At 47.9% G+C, this 21,962-nt stretch overlaps 3 protein-coding genes across 9 annotated transcripts in view; 1 reads left to right on the top strand and 2 right to left on the bottom strand.

Moving 5' to 3' along the window:
* LOC149364270 (uncharacterized) overlaps positions 1-11,479 on the top strand; it is a 48,829-nt gene extending 37,350 nt beyond the window's left edge. For all 7 annotated transcript variants that reach the window (XM_089574205.1, XM_089574211.1, XM_089574206.1 and 4 more), the window contains 5 exons: positions 1,226-1,400; positions 1,562-1,815; positions 2,310-2,526; positions 3,637-3,931; positions 4,973-11,479. In XM_089574205.1, coding sequence (XP_089430331.1) covers positions 1,226-1,400; positions 1,562-1,815; positions 2,310-2,526; positions 3,637-3,931; positions 4,973-5,432 — 1,401 coding nt within the window. In that variant the 3' untranslated portion in view covers positions 5,433-11,479. The remainder of the gene's footprint in view (positions 1-1,225; positions 1,401-1,561; positions 1,816-2,309; positions 2,527-3,636; positions 3,932-4,972) is intronic.
* A 369-nt stretch (positions 11,480-11,848) lies between these two features.
* Positions 11,849-12,591, bottom strand: ND-B17 (NADH dehydrogenase (ubiquinone) B17 subunit). Its single transcript, XM_089570064.1, has one exon. It carries the CDS (start codon positions 12,450-12,452, stop codon positions 11,928-11,930), a length of 525 nt encoding a protein of 174 aa, XP_089426190.1. The 5' UTR covers positions 12,453-12,591; the 3' UTR covers positions 11,849-11,927.
* Positions 12,592-19,611: 7,020 nt separating this feature from the next.
* LOC149364268 (glutathione S-transferase Mu 2-like) lies at positions 19,612-21,266 on the bottom strand. The gene is made up of 2 exons (XM_089570063.1): positions 20,982-21,266; positions 19,612-20,013 (listed from the first exon to the last, which is right to left on the bottom strand). Exons 1-2 carry the CDS (start codon positions 21,248-21,250, stop codon positions 19,626-19,628), a joined length of 657 nt encoding a protein of 218 aa, XP_089426189.1. The 5' UTR covers positions 21,251-21,266; the 3' UTR covers positions 19,612-19,625.
* Between the last annotated feature and the right edge of the window lie 696 nt (positions 21,267-21,962).

Raw genomic sequence — 21,962 nt, 5'->3', positions numbered from 1 at the left:
GCCGCATTCTTTTTCCTAGCTCCGCTCGGCTAGGAACTAATATGGCCGCCGTAGCACAATGCTGCGAGAGGAGCAAGCATAAAAATTTTCAGGGAATTGCATAGAGCAGAGACCGTAGAAAGTCTGTGGGATCTCCTACAGGACCTGCATATATGCACGAGGTATTAAATGAGTTACAAAAATAATTGCTTCCAATTACTTCTGAGTAATTTTCGTGCTGGGAGCATCAGGCAGAGTCAGCCTTATGCCGTCCAAGTTCATTGGTGGGCAGAGGGGGATCGCGGTACTCTAAAAAATTTTTCCAGTGACCCTACTGCCGCCCGCTCGACTGCCCGCCTGTCCGTCCGTCATCAACAAAAGTGCACGGTCGACTAAATTGTATGCCCGTATGTTTTTTATTCTTGTGTGGCTGGTGTTTTGCATCGTTCGCTTCACAAGGTGTTCGCTGTGTCATGACGTGATCCGATGATTTTGCGATAGTTGATGGCGGTGGCCAATTGCAACGAGAGTAAGTGAACATGCTGGACACTGGCCCTGATGGTGAAGCGCCCGTTTTTTTTGCGCGAGGTTAAGAAAAAGTTAATTCTCATTGACAGATGTGGGCGGTGGGTTCGTAATACAAGTGGGTTCATTACGCGAGTAAATGCGGTATTACTCGAAATGAACACTTCACTGAATCTTGTATAATGTGCTGTCATCGGAGCTTTGAGTGTACCGTGCTTTATGGTACCGGGGGTGGTTGCATGCAGTGTTAACATATGGTAATTGCCCATTTATAATGCACACCTTTCTGCAGAGGAAGGGACCATGAATGCACTTATTACAGCAAGAATATGGCTTAGTTCTGCTGCCATCAATGTGATATGGGCAAAATTTACAGCCAGTCATTTTTGATTTTCAGCCAGTGAGTCCAGAGTTAACGACACTGGAACTCTTTGCACGACAGTCAAGTGAAGTTTTTGTAGAGAAAGCAAAGTCCTCCCAGGACTTAGCAGACACACAAGCACACAGCATAGGTTCACTGTGAAACTTTCATTACTTGTTTCAGCCCCAAACAGTCGGTTATCTGCGCATGCTTGATGATCAGACCTGTTTGATGCGTGATGTGACCTCATTGACTTGCACGATGATACCATCTTTGTTTAAGGCAATAAAATTGACTGACGCAAGCTTGTAGACGTGAGTGCAGCTGTGATTTTGTGACTGACGAGTGCTTGTCTTGCAGAGGACGCATACGTTGGACCAAGAGGAAGGCGGCCAAGCCTACCTCATGGCTCACTCGGGCACGGGACTTTGGATCGCACTCAAGAACTCCTCGCGCATTAGCCTTTACCACACGGAGACTTTCCAGCATCTGCAAGATGTCGATGTCGCTGAAGGCGTTAACCGTTTCCTTTCGGGTGAGTAATGGGCTGTGTTCGTAATTCTCTAAGCCAGCGAAAGTAAGAGTCCTTGGTAGCGTTCTTGATGGCTTCTGTCGGTCCCCACTTCTCTTGGGGGGCAAATTTTATGAGCGTTCTTTCCACTTCCCTTCCCGCATACTACCACAACGTGCGCACAGCCAAGCAAGGCAGCGTGCGACCAGCAGTGACGGTGACCTCCCTGGTGGCCGGCCCGGGCCTGCTGTGGGTTGGCACGAGTGCTGGCGTGGTCCTGACACTGCCGCTGCCGCGCCTCGAGGGCGTGCCCATCCTGGGTGGCCGCACCTACCTGGCGCACCACGGACACCGGGGGCCGGTCACCTTCCTACTGTGCCTCCAGCCTCGGGTGCACCCATCACGTCGCTCGTCCAGCAGAGCCCAGCAGCACAACAGGGTCAGTGGACGACGCCCCCTGGCCCCCTCTTGACTAGCATGTCTGTCGCTAGTGCCAGTGGTTGTTTCATCTGCTGCTGCGCTGGTTTTTTACAGCGTTGGCTGTTATAAGTGAAGGTGGTGCAAAACTTTATGCTGGGCTCATTGGTTCATACTGGCATAAAGCTTGTCCTGTCTGGCAGTATGGGACAACACAGAGCTCGACAATGGGACGACACTAACTTTCAACAATAGTTTATTTCAGGAAACTGCACAAAATACATGTCACTTTGTCTCCAGCAACCATATAATTTGTGCATTGCCCCTGTTGTCTTGCTCCGTGTTTTCCCGTGCTGCCAAAAAGGACCCTTCTTGGTGTGTTTCGATCATTGAAAGTACAGATGGTGCTCACAGAGACGCACTATTGTGCCGTGCCAAATTTATGTTACCTTTGCATTTATTTCATGGTGTGTTGGCATTTAGACTGTACACTGACACCAGCTAACGCACTCGCAGGGCTCAGTTGCACCCGAGGAGGCAGGCACGGAGCAGCTGCCAGAGGAAGGCGAAGAAGAAGAGGAGGAGCTGGGCAAAGCGGTGAAGGATGGGGAAGGGGAAGAGGCTGCAGCTGAGGAGGCGGAGCTGGATGCAGCCAGCACCAGTGGCGTGCCGAAGCAGAAGTCTGATTCCGTGCTGCCCTCAACGCCGGCCAGTCACAAGCTGGGGACAAGGGGTGAGCAGTGTTCTCTGTGCGCCACTGCCTGGATGGGAGCTTGCTGTTGAGGCACCTGTATGCATGAATGGGAGGAGGAGAGTCGAGGCGGGATTTTTACAGCGATGGCGCTAAAGGCCCCGTTGTCAGGAAATCCATTGTTGGTGTTGTCGGCATCAGCATTGTAAACAAAAAAAAGTCACGAGCACGACTCTGGCCGGTGGTGCCCAGAGAGCAACCTAGGAGGCAGGTGGGCCTCCCTAGGCCACGTGGCCTTGCAGTGTCCTCACAATAAGGCCACTGGATAGTGAGCAAACTGCCCACCGGGGCTGGTGGCAGTTAAATTAATGATTGGTCGTTCGGGAATAGCAACCTGGGCCCCATAAGGCCCATTGCTGGGAGCACCTGCCGTCTCAGTTTATTTTTTTTGTGCTCAAATTTAATAACAAAAAAAAGAGCATGCAATTACGCAGAAGTGAGCTGAGTTTGTCATGTAGATTTCTTGGTCTCGTCTTCTACTGCCATACAAGAAATTTCAGTCATCTGGACAAGGCACTTTCTCTTGCATGGTGTTGATGTCTTGCATGGATGAAGCTGTGCAATTTTTGGCAACAATCAGTTGCGTTGTGCACTTGAAGATATATGTATCTTCAGTGCTATTTTTCGATACATTTTGTGTATTGGTATTAGGTATCACAGAAAGTATCACACTGTCACTATTGAAAATACATTTTTACTGTGTTGTGTATTTTAACGATGCTCGATTCTCAAACAGAAAACACTGCCGCAAATTTTGAGGCTTCTTTGGTCAGTCGTCTTTCTTCCTACGTTCATCGTCTGGCAGATAGACGACATGTATGTTGCTCTTCTGCACGCTTGGTGACAGTAGGGACGAGGAGACAGGGACTCACCGTTTGTAGCAACAATACCCTTTGACCCCTATTTCAAGTTGCTGTGGTTGCCAACAGAAGTGGAAGACTTTTGCCTTCGTGCTCAGAAGCACATGCTGTGTGTTAGCAGAGTCTGTCTGTGTGGAAATGAGCACATTATGAGGAGAATCTGTTTTTATCTGCCATGTTGTGCTGCTATGGCGTCGGGACATGCTGACAAATGCCGCGTTTGCATTCTCAGCCCTGCGCCGCACAGCCACGGAGAATGTGCACATGTCGGGCGCCAAGACGCTCCCACGCGGCCTGTCTCTGTGTGCGCGGGGCAGTGCTGGCAGCAGTGGGCTGACCCTGAGCAGCGCGGGTGGCGTCAGCACTGACAGTGGCAACGACAGCGGCAGCAGCCCCGAGGCGAGCCGTAGCGAGGTGTACGGCCTGTACGCCGACCTCATGAACGTGCAGGACTACGAGAGCCACGAGCAGCTCAACCGCAGTGACCCCGAGCTCATGCACTTCCACTTTGCCACCCTGGGGCGCAGGTGAGAGAGGAATGGCATGTTCGGGAACCACACCAGAGATGATTTCATGCATTGCTCACTGACTTCAGAGCCTGTGCTTATGGCGTTTGATGTGAATTCAGGCGTGTTCTCTCTGACCTCTTCCTTTCTTTTTTTTTCTTTTTTTTGTATACTGGATTGAATACTCGCTGTGTTATCCGTTTGGTGGTGCGGTCCAGAAAGGGATTTTCACAACTTGGCCCATACAAGGACCATCAGCTGCTAAAAATGTCTTGCAGAGACTGGTGTTGCCGTGGTTCGCCTTGGTTTATGACTTTGTTATACCACAGGCAGCTTTTATATCATCAGTCAGCAATGTATCTCTGCTTCATTGACTGCAGTGATTGTTCCAACAAGTATCACTGCAATCCTGTGCAGAGGCAGAGAAGCCACGAGGCACAGCAGTGTGGCAGTGTAAAAATAGCAGGAAATGGCTGGGCCTGTGTATAGGGATTGAGCCGCTCAGTTGTTATGTGATTTGAGCAAGCATATCTTGTCTTGTGGTCTTCATTAATACAGTAGTCTCTGTGGTGTGATCACAGTAGATACGAATTTTGGCTTGATACCAATCTTTGAAATTCCCCAGCTGTAAGTGCACTGTGTACAATGTGCACAATTTCGGCTGTTCTGAACACTCTCCTGTGCCACTACGGACGATAGGAATGCGCAGCCTGTCAACTCATTTGTGAGCACGAAGCACTGCATGCACATTGCTAGTGTCACTATTACCAGTCGCCTCCAGTGCTCCATGGTCTGCAACTGTAAATAAATCCCATCAGCTGTTATCAGATTTCTGTGAATTTATTTCTTGTGCTTGGGCATGTGGGTTTTGTTCGTTTTTGAAGGTACACGAATTTCAGGCGATAGGAATATTCTTGGCAATGCCTTGAGATTCATATCATCAAGATGCGACAGAAAAACAGTACACAATAAAATAATTGCGCAGAACCTTGTGGAATTCAGTTTGCAAATTTGCAACACTGGTGGCAGCACGCAAACATGCTAGTTGTACTTCCATCGCAGATCACACCGTCCCGGACGGCCCCGCTCTTGGGACCTCTCAACCATGGAGGTGTCGGGAGACTCGGACTCCTCCGCAGCCACCTGCGACCCACACAATGCCAACGCTGCGACCCAACCTCCGGCGGCAACCTGCACCGCTGTGATCCAAGCAGCGGCTGGCACCTCATCATCTTCGTCAGACGCCGGGCCCAAGTCGTCATTCGCATCTTCACCATCTCCATCACTGTCGTCAGTGGAGGGACCAGCTTACGGCACCATGCGGCAGCCACGGCGGGGCCCTCCCGCATCGTCGCGGGGGGCACACCATGCAGGTGGCGCAGACGGTGGCCCCCAGAGCAAAACCCTGCTCACCCTGACGGGTGGCTGCGGCTATGTGAACTGGCGCAGGGCGGCTGGCGATCACCTGGCTACCTCACCCAGCGGCGATGCCCTAGTGCTCATCTGGGAGATGAAGGTCTGAGGCCGTGGCCTCTTCGATCTTTGTTTCCCTCGGTGGCGCTCTCTTGCGACGCGTGCAGGCGGAAAACCGTAGGCTTTTTCCTCGTGTGGTGGTGCAGCCAGCTTCTTCTCCGGCAACTTGTGTGCGAGCCTTATCTGTAGGATGCTCCTCAGCTGTGAAGGTTGTCGTGTGCGTGTGTGCATGTTTAGTGAGTTGGAGTTGGGGACGAGGGAGGGAAGGGGATAATCCAGAGATGATTCTAGGAGAACAGATTGCAATCTGGCACATCGTCGCTCAGCTTTAAAAAGCTGGCCATCGATGCTAGTTTTGGGCCGAGACTGTCATGTTGACGGTAGTGTTGTCTATCTTATCATCCCTGTAGAGGTACCACGTTGCTTGGCTGTAGTGGAGCGATGGTCTCTGCAGCTCATCAACAGTTGGAAATGGGGGTTTTTCATGTGTTGCATGACAAAGCCTTTTTGTGGCCACTGCTGAGCTGGTGAGGTGATGGGGACTGCCAAGTGTGCCATGGGCAAGGAAGACATGCAGCTAGCGGCTCTGCTAGGACGGGTGCTAGTTTTAGAGAGAGAGATGTACAATCCTGGCAGATTGTACACTCGTAACTATCTCCACATTTGCTGTGACAGTGGTTGGGTCAAGCTGAGCTTTCCTTTCAAGAAAGCTTCATTGAACCGGCACGCACAATAATTTGTTTGCCGTCTAATATAAGTCTGCCAGTGCTGGCGCAGTGTTCACCTCCAAGCTGTGTGTCATGCACTCCTATTCCATCTTTGGAAGAGATTTCAGTGAGCTGCTACGATCTGGGTAGGTGACACAGGCCCACTGGCGATGAGTCCCATGCCGCGTTGGCAAGAGAGTTTGGTACTGGTGAGTTTGTGCAATGACATAATAACTTGGTTGAAAGCTAGCACCATCTGTTCCCACAGGGTTTGTTTTAATGGGCCCCATCTTACGGTTGAAGTAAGTGTTTAGCGGGCCCCAACCTTCTTGGCAGGGTGAAGCTGCATATTTTAATTTTAATTTTTTTTCACACTGTGCTGTTCAGTTTTCAACATGTAAGTGTGTAACACAAGGCAGCGGTCAAGCAGCGCTAAAAGCTTCACATTTTACAGTACATTATTGAGCATGTATTTTGGTCGTACGTTGTTCACTGTCCTTGTGTACGCAGCCAAACTTGCATTCTCGTGATAAACTCTCCAGCTTTCGCGGGAGCCTTTTTCATGGGGAGCGTTCAGAGGCACTGGTAACAAAAGTATGAGGTCAACCTCTTGGAATGCACACGTATACATCTTGCAGCATGTGGTCCTTTTTCCGTGCTGCCCCCTTTCACCAGTTTCGCACATATCTTGTGGCGGCCAAATTTTTGTTTCTGTACTCCTCGTGGCTCTGCCTCGTTACTGTATATTCGCCTGTTTTCTGTCATCCTTGACGGGAAGAACAGGCTTTGTCGAAGAAGACTTTCTGGGTGAAAGCTTTCGTTTGCTTCAGAGTCTCCGCGACTATGATCAGAGCAGCTTTTTTGTGGTTTCATTCTCATTTTCAGTGAATGCTTGGTTCATGTGGATGGTTGAGTCTGTAAATATTATTCAAGGTTTGTTTACAGACAGAGATACATTTTATAAAGAGGCACACCTGCCATGCTGTTTTACATGCTTGTCTTTATAGCTGTATGCTAGTGGGGAACAGCCAGTGAATTTTCTGTTTCTGCAACTGCTGTTAGACTGGGACTGTGGAGGCATTCCCCAAGTTGTGTGCAGAAGTGGGGAACTACTAGGTTGTATGGAACTTGCACGTTTTATCTTTTCTGTCGTGGTTTGGCGTAATCAGTTTGCAAGGTTACTTCATTCTTTTTAGTACTTCTAACCATGGCTCACGGCTTCCTGAAAAAAAAGCAACCAGGATACATTCTTGGATAGTTTTGGGCTGTGAACCATATGCCGTTCGCTAAGAAGTGAAATGATCAGAGCTTTATAGTTATGAGACGGGTATTGTTTCAAAATAAAAAGCTTCACAGCCTCAAAAGACACCAAAGGAAGAAAGCAAAACGGCTGGGGGTCAGCAATTGTTGTAACGCTGTGTGCTTCTCTGAGAAGCAAAGCTAGTACCAAAAATAGCAGCAAACTTCTGCAGAAGAGTGCCATCTGTGGTCATGATCATTGGTAGCTGTGCGCCTGTCACAAATACCATTATTGGTAATGGAACTTGTTTCATCACCCAACCCGAGTGTTTATTCCCGTGACTAACATTTTGTTTTTGCCTCTTTTTTTTTGAGCCAGGCTATTGCTGCTTTCGGTGAGCCTTCCGTGCAAGAATAGCAGTGTTCATGGATTCACAGCCCGCATGCAGTTTACTATTTTCCTCCACAAAGTTGCGCTCCTGTCAGAGTGGAAAATTGTTATTTGAATTGAATGGCACTAGCTTGTAATATCATTAATTGGCTGCTGCACGTGATTGTTTAATCACATTTGGTCCAAATAATATTCACGATCGAACGAGTTTTGCGAACTCACTTGCATTCAGTTCTGAAATGAATGCGTATTTACTGCACTCGGTCAGGAATGAAAATAAACATCTCAAAAGTGTAATCTGACAAACGTCAAAGAAAAAAGTTCTTCGTTAGGTGCTTTCTTCTTTCTTCATTCGTAGTAGTATACTGTCCTCCGATTTCCATTGCTACCATCGTCGAAGGACATTATTTTTTACCACATAGCACCACAGAAAGAAGGCAAATGACATTCGATGTACAAAATCTCATTCACTTCACATGAAGTAAAATTCTCCCCTGTGACAGGAGTACTGCAATGCTTGTTCGAAGTTTTGAATCCTCTATCGTTTAGCTGAAAGCCCCCAATTATTATCCGGCTTTCTTCTGGTGGAGACCCTGGTGTAAAACTGATGTGTGTTTACATTTACTGCCTTAATTAAAGCAGGTGTTACTGCGTTGTGTGCAGGCTTTTTGTAACTTTTTCTGTTTCGAACCTTTGGCAGTGTAATAGCATGCAAACACAGTGAGCAGCTTGTGTCTTTTCTTCGCACAACTTATCGCCTTTCCATTGCTTCCTTAGCTGTGTCAAAACATGCTTTTTGGAACGTTGCAAACTGGGGGAGGAACACTACTGTTTGCGAGCATGTAATCACAACAGTTAAGCATTCACCTTGCCAACGCACAACAAGCAGTATACTTGGAAAGGCGTGTATGTGTGAACTGAGGCCTTGACGCTACTGTTTGGGCAGTTTCTTAGCAAGGCTGCAGTAGAAAAAGTTTTTATGTGAGAAAGCTTTATGTTGCTTCTGTATAAGCAGCAGGACTTGATGTACTTTTAGTTATTTGTTTCGGGCATGATGCCAAGTGACTATTTTCTGCACGTTCCCCGGTGTGAACATGGGTGCACACAAGATGTGGAAAACGGGTCTTTTTCTGGGAAGGCAGGCACTAATCTGTTCATCTTACATGTTGCTTTGGCTTGAATCCTTTGGCGTAGCTCTGCCTGTTTGTGTTCCTTAGTTATTTCTCTACACATTTGTACTTTGTTCCTGAAATAGCCAAAGCCTACGCCAGCCACTATTTTTGTGCGTCAAGGAAGCATGCGTATCTGCGTGTGAGCTCTGTTCTTTGGCAAGCTTTCCTCTAAAAAAAAAAACTTTTGGAAGCTTGCTCGGCTTGTACGGTTTATATACTTTTATCGGAAAGCTTCTCTTTGTTTCTAATACAAGAGCAAAGCACTCTAGCATGCACGTTTTCTGTGGGCTGTGTTGAACTGCCACCAAAGCTTGACGAGGCTGACCCATGTCTGAAAACTGATGGGAGTGAGTTGCTTTTTTTGCTAGTCATTTTTGCTTTTAATTGCACGCTGAGCTACTTTTCTTTTTTTTTTCCTTGTAATTTGCGCTGTGGCTTCGCTTAGTTTGAAAGCTTTACAATGACCAAACTGGCCACGGTGCCATTTTGTGCCGGAAAAAACGAAAGGGGGGTAATATGTTAGTTTTTGTGACTTAGTGCAAATGCTTGCCCCATTTTGAACACTTCTGTTTTAGCTTCAGCACCTTCAGTTTGTGTGCCGGATTCTTTTTTTTTTTATATGGTTTTCAAGGTTGCACTGGGGGGGGGGTCAGGTCACTTTGTTCTCGGATGCCACCAAATGCTCTCCAGATGCTGCCCCACCTCAAACTGCCAGTTTTTCCTTTTCCAACAACTCTGTGCTCAAGTTGGCCTTGCTGTGTCGGCAAGCCACCGCAGGCTGCGTTTGCTGCCAGAAAACAGTTTCAACGATTATTTCGAGCTGGAAGCCGGAAGCGTCTTGCGTAACAATTCATACTGGCAAAGCGGAAGGCCGGTGTCAGCGGGAACCAGAGCGTAGCAAAGATGCCAGTTTTAATCATTGCGTGCATTTTTATCATCACGCCAGCCATCACCGCTGGAAAGTTAGTGCTCGAAGTTGATGGCATGAGACTTTTTTTTTCTTCTTTCCTTTTCTGGTGTTGTACAAGAGCTGAAAGCATTGACCTGCCTATGGCAGCCAAGTTTTTTTAAGTGATGTACAGCAACCCGCTCTTGTGCCTCAAGTTTGTCAGTTTTAGTCTAGCAGTGTTCGCATAATTGCCATGTCCTAGAAGAACACAGATAAGAAGCATAATTCTTCACATTACTCACTCCTGCTCGCAAGCGTGCCTGTTTGATCGCCAGTATTACCTTGTCCGAAGATGTTTTAAGTGGTGTGCTTCTCGTTATTATTTTGGCATTTTCTGTGTGTGCCGTAGACATAATGAAACCTCGTAAAGCACAGTGAAACCTCCTTGTAGTTGGGTGCACAAAAAAAACAACAAAGTCCTATGCCACAAACTGGGCACTTCTCGTGCCTGTCAGTATAGTGGCTTCAGCTGGAACTCTTATTGCTACTATAACGAGGTTTCATTGTACTGAGAACCTTGTAGGGTGTCGTAGGACAAGCCATCAAGAAAGTACCAAGCAGTGAAAGAGTAAACGCATGTACGCCCACGTGTGTGTGCGTGCATGCATGCTGTATTTGCATAGCGCCGCAATGAATCTCCGTCTCTCTAGAACTGCAAGGATAGCCAACAGAAGCGGCTGCGTGCCCACATTTGCGTTGCGGAACTGTGGTTAGCTGCTTCCTTTTTTTTTTAAGTATTTTGTACGGGATATATGATACCCTTTACAGCTGCACAGTGTTTGTGTTTATTTGTGAGAGTTGTGCAAAATGCCGTTTGCAGCTTGCTCTGTGCCGCCGCCATTTGTGGCGAATTTCTGTCCTGCTCCCGTCGTGGTGATTTTGTGCATTATGTGTGGCATTGTCCGCTTCGCTTGCGAGATTCCTTGCCAACCTCCATTTTTACATTGTTCATGTACATCTTGTGTTTGTTTTTTTTCTCAGCATAACGAAGCATTCTAGCGAAAAGGAAAAGCTTGTTTGCGTGTAATTTAATGCCTCCTCTGTACATAAATATATACATATTATATATATAAATATTATATATATTGCGTCCATGTGCGTGAGCATGTCTTGTGTGTACTACACTGTGGAGAAACAAGCAAGAAACAATCTTTGTATACTCTCGACAAGCTCACATTAGCTTGATGATGGCCTTTTTTTTTCTTTAGAGTTTTGTTGCATGGCTATGCAGACTCGACTGCAGCCTATTCCAAGTCAGTTCAAAACAAAGGCAGCATCTACTTTAGCTTTGTATGTATTATTTTCTTGAAGATAGGTATTAAACATGCGACTGCCATGGGTTTTACCATTGCTTTTATATGGAACCCTTTAAAAGTCTCCTTTCGGTTAGCTTGCAATGCCTGCACACCTTGAATTGCACAGTTTTGCAACATCGTTTTACAAGCATTGCATGGAAGTGCTTATCTGACACACTGATATGCAGAAAAACAAAATAGCCTGCCTTGTTCTTGTTTAGTTGGTTAGAAGAGCACATTTTTGCCCCACCACCTTTACTTTTAGAACAAATTTTTCTTTCGGTAAAGTTTGTTTACTTCTGTAAGCATTACACTTCTACAATAAAGCAAATTTGTCTATACACAGCCTTGCATTGTATTTCTTTTTACACAGTCAAACTTTCCATGAAATCTGTGCACCGAATGGGACTTTTCTGGTTGTCGCCATTCACCTTGCAATGTTGCCAATAGGTTTTGAGTGCCTTGGTACTAATTATAATGCTAACAATGGCAAAGCGAAAGCGCAGCACCTCCGTGCATTTTCTTTGACGCGTCTGCCACAATTGCAAGGATGCACTGAATGTCTGCCTTTTGCACTCCTCGACGCGTTATATTTGTGAAGCTAATCTCTAAAGTTATGGTTAGCTTCGTCGGATCCCGGCGTGAAGTCTCCACTCGCCGGTGCGTAGTGTGGCTGGTTCTCCCCGAGCTGCCCTCAAAAGATAAAGCACAGTGAGATGGACACTCAACTAGCATTTATTCTAGCAATCTTTCTCCATCGCTTGACATGACGAGACTGAATAGGACGTTGGTTAGACGCGATCGCGCAGGGCCTCCCTATTCTTGAAGCCGTAGTCTGCGTAATCCGAAGGCTTGGTCCTGTCGGTCGGTTTGGGCCACTCGGGGTCTCCGGGGTACACAGCTGATCTCGACGACCGCACCACTAATCCGCTGTGGCGCTGCCAGGTGTGCTGGTTGTACTTGTAGTTGTACACCAGGACAAGGCCGCCGACGTACAGGAAAAATACCTTGGGAATGACCCAACGCAAGGTGGGAGCCCAGAGCGAACCCAGTACCGGCTCGAGACGGCCGAACAGAGCGTCCATCGGGTAACGGTAGAATCGGCGGAACGGGTTCTTCAGGGATCTTTCCAACTCGGGCACCTTTCGCGGCTCGTTGGGTGACAGATGCTGGTCTTCGAGCCATTTCTTTCGCCAAGCGCGGTCGGCGTCAGTGAACTCTCCGGACAGTCGGGCCCTTTCGTTGCCGAACCGTCCCTCGACGTTCATGGGCCGCACGCCGCCCGTATGCGAGTGTGGCAGCTGGCTAGGGTCCATGGCGGCGACCTTAACAATCGCAGCGCCTTATCGAATGAAAGTATCTCGATTGCGTGGATATGTTTTGCAGCGAAAAAGACGAAAGAACAATTTCACCTTGCTCGCCCGTGAAGGTACCGAAAACGACGATGGCCCCGAGCCTGCAAGAATCGTCGCACTGAGTATTTTAATAGTGCGCCAGTATAGCGGCGCTAGTGAGGTTTCAAAATTAGAATGTACAACTTCGTAAAGTTTATTTTCAGAAACCTTAAATTTCGGACTGAACAAAAAGTGTGACCCCAAAGGTGCACGAATATTACGTTACAAATTCTGTAATATGTGTGGTGATCGCACGCGGGAAACGGGGCAGAAGTACAGGCAGAAATGAGAAACAAAACAGCCGAAAGGCGTAATCTTGGGATGAAAAATATGACTCATCTTATCACGAGCCTTTAGAACTGTTATATTTTTGTATATCCGGAAAAAACAGTGGAAGTGGCAGCAGAGCTTTGCCCTAGGAGGTTGGCGAGGAAATGGAGAAGCTTTGCCCCTTTGCCCTAAGAGGGCAAAGCTTCTGTTTCTGTCTTTCTCTGACCACATGACATGCCGGCGCGCGTGATTTGAACGCCGCTTTGAGCGTACTGCCGGCCCACCATAGAGATGGGAGGATTACACCAACTACACCTTTTCGCGACGCCAGTCTTTCTTAAAGTAAAGTTTCCCTCTCTCTCGCTTCGCTTTAGCTCTTACTATGTTGCCATAACTGCCATAACCTTTTGTACTCATCAGTGTTTGTGGCACAACAAATGCACCATAAAAAGTAGCCCAATGTTGTTGGTTCTTCTTATAGTCGGATACAACTAGCAACGTTACTAGATTACTTTTCCAGTTTGCAAACTCCGACGCCGCGGATGTCACCCTTGCCTGTACCGCCGAGCGGGGCGCTCTCGTCGCTGTTTGACTAGAGTTACTGTATATGCTACCAAAGCATGAACTCTATGTTTGACCGGCTTCTTGGCAGAGCCAAGGTCAATTGGCAGAGCATGAAGGAAGAGTAGCCACGCTGACCATGTCAGCGAAGATTACAGCGAAGCGTTTTTCTGCCAGGCGTTTTTTTGTTGGTGTTAAACTGCGCTGCAAGTTGGCCGCTGCTCCTCTGTGTGCTTGCCACATTTATATAAGTGCGTTTCGAGCGACGTAGCTCGTGCGGCGTTGGCTCCGGCTGCAACTCAACACAGAAGCGCAACAGCGTCGGTGCACCCGAGCTATGCGTCCGTGAGTCGGTGCGGCCGAGCTGTCGACCTGTCTGCTCCCAAACCAAGGCAAGATAAGCGTTCTACGTAATGTGCGACCGCAATTCACACTGACCATCGCCACGCCTGCAAACATTTTCTGGAAAGTGCTGGAAGAGCTAGACAAGTGCAGCCTTGCTCGCTTGGGTTGTGCTGAACACATGTCGGCATTCACTTGTTAGATACTGAACTTTGTTATTGCTACAAGAATGCACTTTTTCCCTAGAGATGTTAATCACCGTTTAGAGAGCAAGGAGAAGGTGGCTGTTGCAAACAAAAAAGCACGTCTCTTGTAACTGTTTGGCCCATTAAAAGTGGCTCCCATTAAGATGTATATGTTTTTTTTTTCTTATATGAACTGAATAAACTACTTTCAATCTGACCTCTGCTATTACCGTCATTTTTCGCGTTTTATGACCTTAATAACGTTGAAGTTTCACTGTGGTATTGCTGCATCTCCCTTTAAAAGGCACATATGCATCTTTGACTATCTTGCTTCAAACCAATCGTACATATATGGCCATAGGTTTCGATATTTTCGGCAACATGCGACTCATCTACCGTTTCGTGGCCCACCGTAAGCAAAGAGTCATTTAGATTGTAAGGAGGTAAATGAAACAAAAAAACTATACCCGACCAAGATCCAGATGTCTCATCGAAATAGCTAATGATTCAGACATCCCGATCGCATCTCTGCCGCCCAGGACCGTTCGCGCAGCCTTAATGCCACTGTAGTTGCACATTCAGAATAATATTTGTGCCCTATCTTGGAAATATCTTCGCTAAACAGGAATTACCGGCGTAAAGTGGCTTGAAACACGGCGCGCTCATCTGATAGCGATAGTTCGTGTGACGAGAGACCGGCCAGACCGGGCCAACAGCGTCGATAACGCCACCTCGCGAGAGGGACACGAATGAGGCCACATTTGGCCCACGGTGTTCGTGCTTTTTTTTTTTTAGTTGAGTGCGTCGTCGAGAGCACCCGTAGGTTTTGTTTATTTGCAACACCAATTTCGGCGTTTTTTTTTTTCTGAAAAAGAGGCGGAGGGGGACAATTGAAATAAAAAAGTAACTAGTAACATGACACATCACGTTACCGGAAAATGTTAACGCAAGTACGTTACCCGTTACAGTTCCGAAATGGTAACGAGTACGTTACTAAGTTACCGAAAAAAGTAACGCGTTACCGGTAACGCGTTACCGACAACACTGGATATGCTGCCGCAGGACTGGGTTTAAAATTCATAATACTCCAGGCACGGGAACCAAATCAACCTTGCGAACCGCACTAAGCAACACCGATCTTCACAAGACTCACTTGGAAGTCAAGTCGTACTTCCTCCCCAGGTAGCGCAAGATGGCGACGCTCTGCGTCAAGTTCACCTCGCCATCCGAATAGTAGGGCAAATTAGGGAACTGCAGGCCCAGGCTGAACTTGTCCTGGGCCCAGCCGATCTTCTCAAAGCCGGGCGCCGGACCAGTCTTGTACTGCTTCTCCTCAAACTGGACCCCTTTGTACACAAGCAGGTTGCGGATGCTCTGGGCCAGCCCTCTCGCGTTGGTGTAGCCAAGAACTGGATTTTCCTGCTACCTACAGCTGCAGGCGCGCCATGAGGCGAAACAATAAGACAACGAACTGTATCTTGGCGCATTGAATGCGCAGGAGGAATGGTGTGAAAAAATTCTTGAAGGGAATGCGGCTATGCAGACAGAGAAACATGTTTGTTACAGAAAAAGACAAGCATGAACTTGCTCAGCAGACCGAAGACACGTTCATCTGTCAACATCTCCGCATTAAACTTTTTATAAGATTCTCACCGCGTTACTTACGTGTCATTCAAATACAAAGCATGATGTGTCATTCAGTGCCATACCGATATTTCCGCGATAAAGAGACGCTGATTTTTCAGCAGACGTATTAGAGAATAACGTTACAGAAAGGTACCATCTTTGCAAAAGGTATCCAGTCTGGAGGGTCTACTTCTTATTTGTTTATTGCCGACTCCCCTGAAGATGAAAAAGGTCTCGAAAAGTAAGGAGGTGGATTCTTTTTACCTTACACAGATTTAGAGTTTCGGGAATGGCATGAGTGATTCACAACGCGACTGACGTTTGACGTGCTGAAGCTTAACGTGAACTACGATGGACGGCACAATGGAGGGCTCCTGTTTAATAGAGCCTTATAGCATAGCGTGATCCGCTACTGTGATCAGCTACAGCGCGTCATCAGTGCGCACGTTCTGATTGGTTCCTGCGCGGCAGGTGGGCTCGCAGCTTGCCGGCACCTAGCGCCATCTGGTGCTCTCCGGGCGATCTGCGCATGCGCATTGGCGACCCGCGGAAGCGGTTTACGGTAGCGGATCGCGTATCGCGCTATGCTATAGCTTTCTAATTGCACAGTACGCGGACGATTTTCCATTTCGCTTCCATCGAAAGGCAGCCGCCACGGTCGAGATTCGATCCCAGGACCTTGCGTTCAGCAATAGTTACTCTGATCAATCACTTAAATTAGCACACCAATTCTTATACATTTCATTCGTCTCAGATAAACTGAAGGTAGGTGACCCTCATTTTCCTACTCTGATTTCATCGTAATGTATATAAAAAAGTTGGAATAACTCAAGGGACATTAACTCCAACCAGCATGCAGCAGCAAAACAATAACCGGACAGGAAGATGTAGTGTTGCCAACTTCTTGTTTGTCTGGTCTATTGGATGCTGACTGAAATAATAGAACTACGCCAACTCGCAGTCTGCAGTTTCACTCGAAACAAACGTAATACAGTGCCGTGCTTGGAGACTACCTTCACTGACCTGTAGCTATCTGATATCGAGCAATTTAAAAAGCAGAATGCATACAAATCAACAAGATAGCGATAAGAAGAGGATAAGCAGTGTTTCGTGATAAGCCATCCCAAATAAACCATTCTTCCATTTTTCTTTTAACCAAGATCCAAGAATGACCTGGTGCACGTTAAAGAACCCCAGGTGGTAGAAATTTCCGGAGCCCTTCACTACGGACGTTAAAGCACATAAACCAAACCAAACTGCTTGGTTGGTTTAGATTTTCATCCGGAATTGAGCTGTACAAAACAAACGCTTTATTCTACATACCACTGACAACTGAATGAACACTGAGGTGAAACTACACAGCCAAATAAGAAAGGCACTCTTTACTTTCACACTAAAGTGCGGTTGTACGAAAACACTTCTAGAACCTGTGCTAACTATATGCAGCGCATTTGCATCAGGGAGCAAGTGTGGATCACAGCGACCGGTCATGACCTTCTATTAGAAAAAAAATTCAGAAGGATACCTAATTACATTATGTGTTGGCAATGCGATAACACGTTGATGCCTGCATATCGAGTTTTGTGTCATCCTTTCGTGGTCGTGTTTGCCGACCCTTACGTCTGTCTGCACACAACCAGGCATCTCGTCGGGTCATCTCGCTGTGGGTTAGATGTTTCCTTGAATTATCTGGAGGGGGCGACATGGTCGCAACCAAGATACAGCGAGAAACATAGTAATGCATAGTAATCCCTTCTGGTCTGTTGACGTCACTTCCGGTCTTGAGAATTACGTGGCCGACTACGCATTTTTTTTTCTCAAATGAGGCTTACTTTAATGCTGTCGCACTAACATATACAACAATTATTGCGTAATCCGCAGTCAATGATAGGCGTCCATGGCGTCGCTACCAATGAGCCCCAGATGACGCTAATGAACAGATGTCCATAGGATGTCCATAAGCCAAGTTTGCCAGAATAATACTAAACCTCAAGTCTAAGCCGTCTGAGCTCACGTATATATTGCGAAGGTACAACGGAGCAGACATACTCCTGAAATTTTCTCTATGCTCTATTAAAGACTAAAAGGAAGTCAAAAAGTTAAAAAAGCACTCATATTCTTACTGATTTACACGAACAGTGATGCGATGCTGCCAGAGATCGACGAACTGCGCCGCTTGTTTCCGCTATTGCGTCCTTTATACTCGTGTTGGAGCAGTGGCTGCCGCCGAGATTATACGACAGGGAATAAGAGGTGCCTGTTTCCAAGGCGCTGATGTCGTTGAGGTCAACGCATTCTTCTCACTGCCTCATTACAACCACCCTCGCCAAGTGAGCCAAGTTTCAACACAGTTAGAGCAGCCTATAATGCTGAGAGCACACTAATCAGCACTACGCGTCCCTTCGTATCGACTCTGTGAGGCAAATGTCACGGCAATTTATCAAATTATAAGATAGAGAGGGGGAATAGCATGAATAACCATCAATAACTGGGGAAAAAAAGCTTGTTATGACAAAGTCTACGCTACAAGTACCATTCGCGACTGGCTAATGTTTTGTTGCGAAAGCAACACTACGCAAGTCGCCGAGCCATTTCGCGGAGCTGACGAAAGGCCATACTGCGTATGCGCGAGGAGTGGTGACGTCACACGGCGCACAGCTGGCGCGCCGCCGCCGTCGCTGCGCGGCAGAGGTGCCGCCGCCGCGCTCGCCAGTTGCGCACGCGCAGTAGCAGCGCATAGCTAGCGTGCCGGAGCCGCCGCCGCTGCCGCGTGCTCTCCGTCGCCTCTCTCCCTCTCTCTCTCCTCGTTGCTTTCGCAATCCTCCAGGTTTAACCAGAGCTAAACCACTGCCAATTTTTTTTTATGCGAAGCATACTAAAATAGCCCAACCCAGCTTCTCGAGCGCGGCGGTGTCGTTACCATTGACCTTTCGTGACCTCCATGTCATACCACGTGATGCCTGACGTCACAGCAGATGAAAAACGGGGGCCCAACCATTGGCCCAACTTGCGCCGTCGCGCGAGGCGTCGTGACCAAGAATGACCACGTGGTGCGTGACGTCACAGCAGATGAGAAACGGGGGCCCAGCTCGCCGGCGCGCGAGGCGTCGCGACCAAGGAGGACCACATGATGCGTGACGTAACGACATAGGAGAAACGGGGCCCAGCTCGCGCCGTCGCGCGAGGCGTCGCGACCAAGGAGGACCACGTGATGCGTGACGTAACGACATAGGAGAAACGGGGCCCCAGCTCGCGCCGTCGCGCGAGGCGTCGCGACCAATGCGTTTCCTGCTTCTGCCGCTAGGTGCGCTGTAGTGAACACGTGATGCTGGAGCGGCGGTATACAAGGGGGTGCGCCTGCCTCTGCTAGGTGTACACGGGATAGAGATGCCTCCTGGAGACAGGGCTGCTCGTTGGAATGAGAAGCAAAAGTTGCGGCGTGCTACAGAGACTGATGAAGAGCGTGAAGAACGTCTAGCCAAGCGGCGTGCTCGATATGCAACTCGGCGACAATATGCTTCGCATCTGACTAGGCTTAAACTAAGCTAAGCCTCAGCCATTTTTTTCACTGGGTATCGTGCAGTGAACCTTTAATTGACACTTACCCATATATATTTAATTATGCATATTTTAACTCACATATTTCCACTATCCTCTGTCTGCACGTGGCAGCGATTGTGTCTCAGCTCAAGACAGTGGGCAGGCCCGTGCACTTTCCTTCTCATCATTCCTTCAGTCTCAACAATAACAGTGAAGAAGAGCGCTTGATCCGCCACTGTAGCTGAAGCCCGGCACTCCAGAAAGGAAGGGGGAGGGGGTATGGGAAATAAGGAGATGTAATGGCAGTGTTAAATCAGTAGATAGTGTGTTGTTTGTCTGCCCTGATGTCTGGACAGTTGGGACAGTGAGCTGTGTCACGCCATCCAAAGTTGTAGGGCATTATGGGTTGAGGAGAGTGTTACTTCGAACTTTGCATATGAGAGTAGCACTATGGAGACAGTGCTAACTCCAAACTGGTCTTGACGACATAGGGAGAGAATAATTTTATTGTATAAAACTTAAAGTTCCCTCCCGGCAATGTCATGAGGCTTGATGGGTGTGGTTGTGTTTACTAGTGTCCCCAGAACATGTACGGGGCCATGATGGGCCACTTGGTGTATTTGTCCGAAGCGAAGTACTCCTTCAGCTTGGGAAGCTCCTCGAACCTCTTCAAGTAGTCCAGGATCTCGGGACGCCCCTCGAACATCCCGGGAGCGTAGTGGCGGTTCCAGTCAAACGCCTCGTACAACAGGAAGTCCACGTAGGTGAGCGAGTCTCCGAGGGCCCACTTGCGCGTCTTCAGGTGCTTCTGCCACTGGTTCAGGCAGTCGGCCAACTTCTTTTCGTGCGACTCGCGGGCCTGGGTCGTGTTAGGATTCATGGAGGTCAGCACGAGGAGCCACTGCAGATCGTGTGCCTGCTGCTCCAGAACCGACAGCTCTATGGCATCCCGCTCAGTCCTGCACCAGTCAACAACGGACGGGGAAGAGCAATGCAATTTGAAGAGTGACCCTGAGGTTCAGCAGTTACGTAGGATCCTGCAAGGCTGCATGCATTGATGCAGTTTGAAGGGAAAGTGAGCGATGGAAGAGAAATAAGCGTAAGAGATGGCAGGAGAGCATCATTACGAGATCAGACCTGGAATTAAGAGAATAAAATGGACATGAACAACATGTATGTTACTTTATAGAAAGGTCGGATGACTGGTTCTCCATTGTCCATTACTAAGGGGCAGTTTAGACGCGATTAAAAAGGGAACCAAGTCTAGGATTGGAGAGCGCCACAGTAGGACTATGGTTAGAATTTTTCCAGCTTTCTGTAGCCGCTAATGGGCTTTGGAGGAAAATGGGATTTGTGGAGGGTGTTGCAGTGAAGACCATTAAAGGGAACACCTTCGCCCTGCAGCAAACTCCCCTCGGCTGGTTACTACAAACATAATAATCATCATCATTATCAACAACATTCGTTCGAGCTTCCATATGTGTGCGAAGCTTTGACAAGTTCCGTCCCCTTTTTCTTGCTCCTGTGTATTGGCACTACTCATCCTTGAAAACATCTATGCACGAACTCCACCAACGCTGAGCCTGACTGCTTCATCTGAAGCGTTATCAGAAGTTGTACATTTGTTAAACCATGCAGCTCGATGGCAGTGCTCCTCGCTGCTGTCATGTTGACTGCTCATAGACTTCTGTCTATGAAGTTTATAGACGCTCTATAGACAAACCCTAGAAAACAGTCTATAGGCAATGCAATTCCTATAGACAGTCTATAGACAATCTATATATTTAGGGCCATACACGTTTAGTAGACTTTTGTCTATAGACTATGAATAGACCAAAATAAATATGTACAGGAAGGCAACAGAGTCTATAAGAAGTCTATAGACTGCCTATAGACCATGTCTATATAAGGGTTGTCCGGCACTGACCTTGCGTCAAGACCGTGCTTCTTTCCGAGGTAACGTAGAATGGCGAGGGTCTGCGTGAGTCGGACGTCTCCTTCAATGTAGTAAGGCAAATTCGGGAAGGCTAGTCCCAGCGATGCTTTGTCAGCGGCCCAGCCCTGCTTCTCGTAGGCCGGCGCGGGCCCAAACTCGTAACGCTTGTCCTGGAAATGCACTCCCTTGTACACGAGCAGGTTGCGGATGCTCTGGGCCAGACCCCTGGCGCTTGTGTAGCCTACGGTTGGAGTGGCCATGCTCGGAGTCTAGATATTCGTGCTGCAAGAAAAGAAAAAGGAGACAAAAGCACTGAGATTTGTTAGCAATATACTGCCAGCTTGTAACACCACTAGTTATGATACCGTTAGTGATAAAGTTTACTCGATGCCCTATAAGGTGTTTTTAATAAATAAGGCACCTATTTATGCTTTTGTCATTATGTTATGCCCTGTAGAAGACTTTCCTTTTGAATGCATTAGCCTTAGAACTACCGCGTTGGAAAAAAAAACTAGCGCTTGTTACACCTAGTGATACGAGCGAAAGCTCTGTTAAACATGGTTACGTATGGTTTGGCGCCAGAGTCTGTCCGGCGCGCGCCTCATTCATGGCGAGACTGAGTGACCGAGCGCCAGCGAAGCACCTGTTATACCCCCGCTGGTCGCGTAGTACAGCAGCGGCGAGGCTCCGAGCGATCGGCGAGGCTCAGAGCGAGCGCAGCTGCGGAGTTTCTCCACATCGAGTCACGTGGTATGAAGCACCAGCCCAAGGTCAAACGCGCACTAAACTTGTCCTTGGGAGTTGTAATGCGAAGAGTAGAGCTTTCGCTTTAATATCTGTCCATCCTTCCATCTGTTGGCGATGTGGAGAGGGTGGTATGAGAACTCCCAGCGATCTATGATAGAGAATATGACCAATACCGCATATACGGGCATTAACCCATTCTGGGGTTATTTTGGCAACTCGTTTTAC

This window comes from Amblyomma mixtum, chromosome 2, assembly GCF_055824585.1.
Source record: "Amblyomma mixtum isolate Tamu chromosome 2, ASM5582458v1, whole genome shotgun sequence".
NCBI classification, from domain to species: domain Eukaryota; kingdom Metazoa; phylum Arthropoda; class Arachnida; order Ixodida; family Ixodidae; genus Amblyomma; species Amblyomma mixtum.
This window is presented reverse-complemented; position numbering and strand designations above follow the sequence as displayed.

What these genes read in the sequence shown, in the direction of transcription:
- LOC149364268 (XM_089570063.1), bottom strand. Translation starts at nt 21,250, where the DNA reads ATGGCCACTCCAACCGTAGGCTACACAAGCGCCAGGGGTCTGGCCCAG. An exon ending in AAGCACGGTCTTGACGCAAG is followed by an intron (nt 20,014 to 20,981) that starts GTCAGTGCCGGA and finishes TGACTGGTGCAG; the next exon opens with GACTGAGCGGGATGCCATAG.
- ND-B17 (XM_089570064.1), bottom strand. Translation starts at nt 12,452, where the DNA reads ATGGACCCTAGCCAGCTGCCACACTCGCATACGGGCGGCGTGCGGCCC.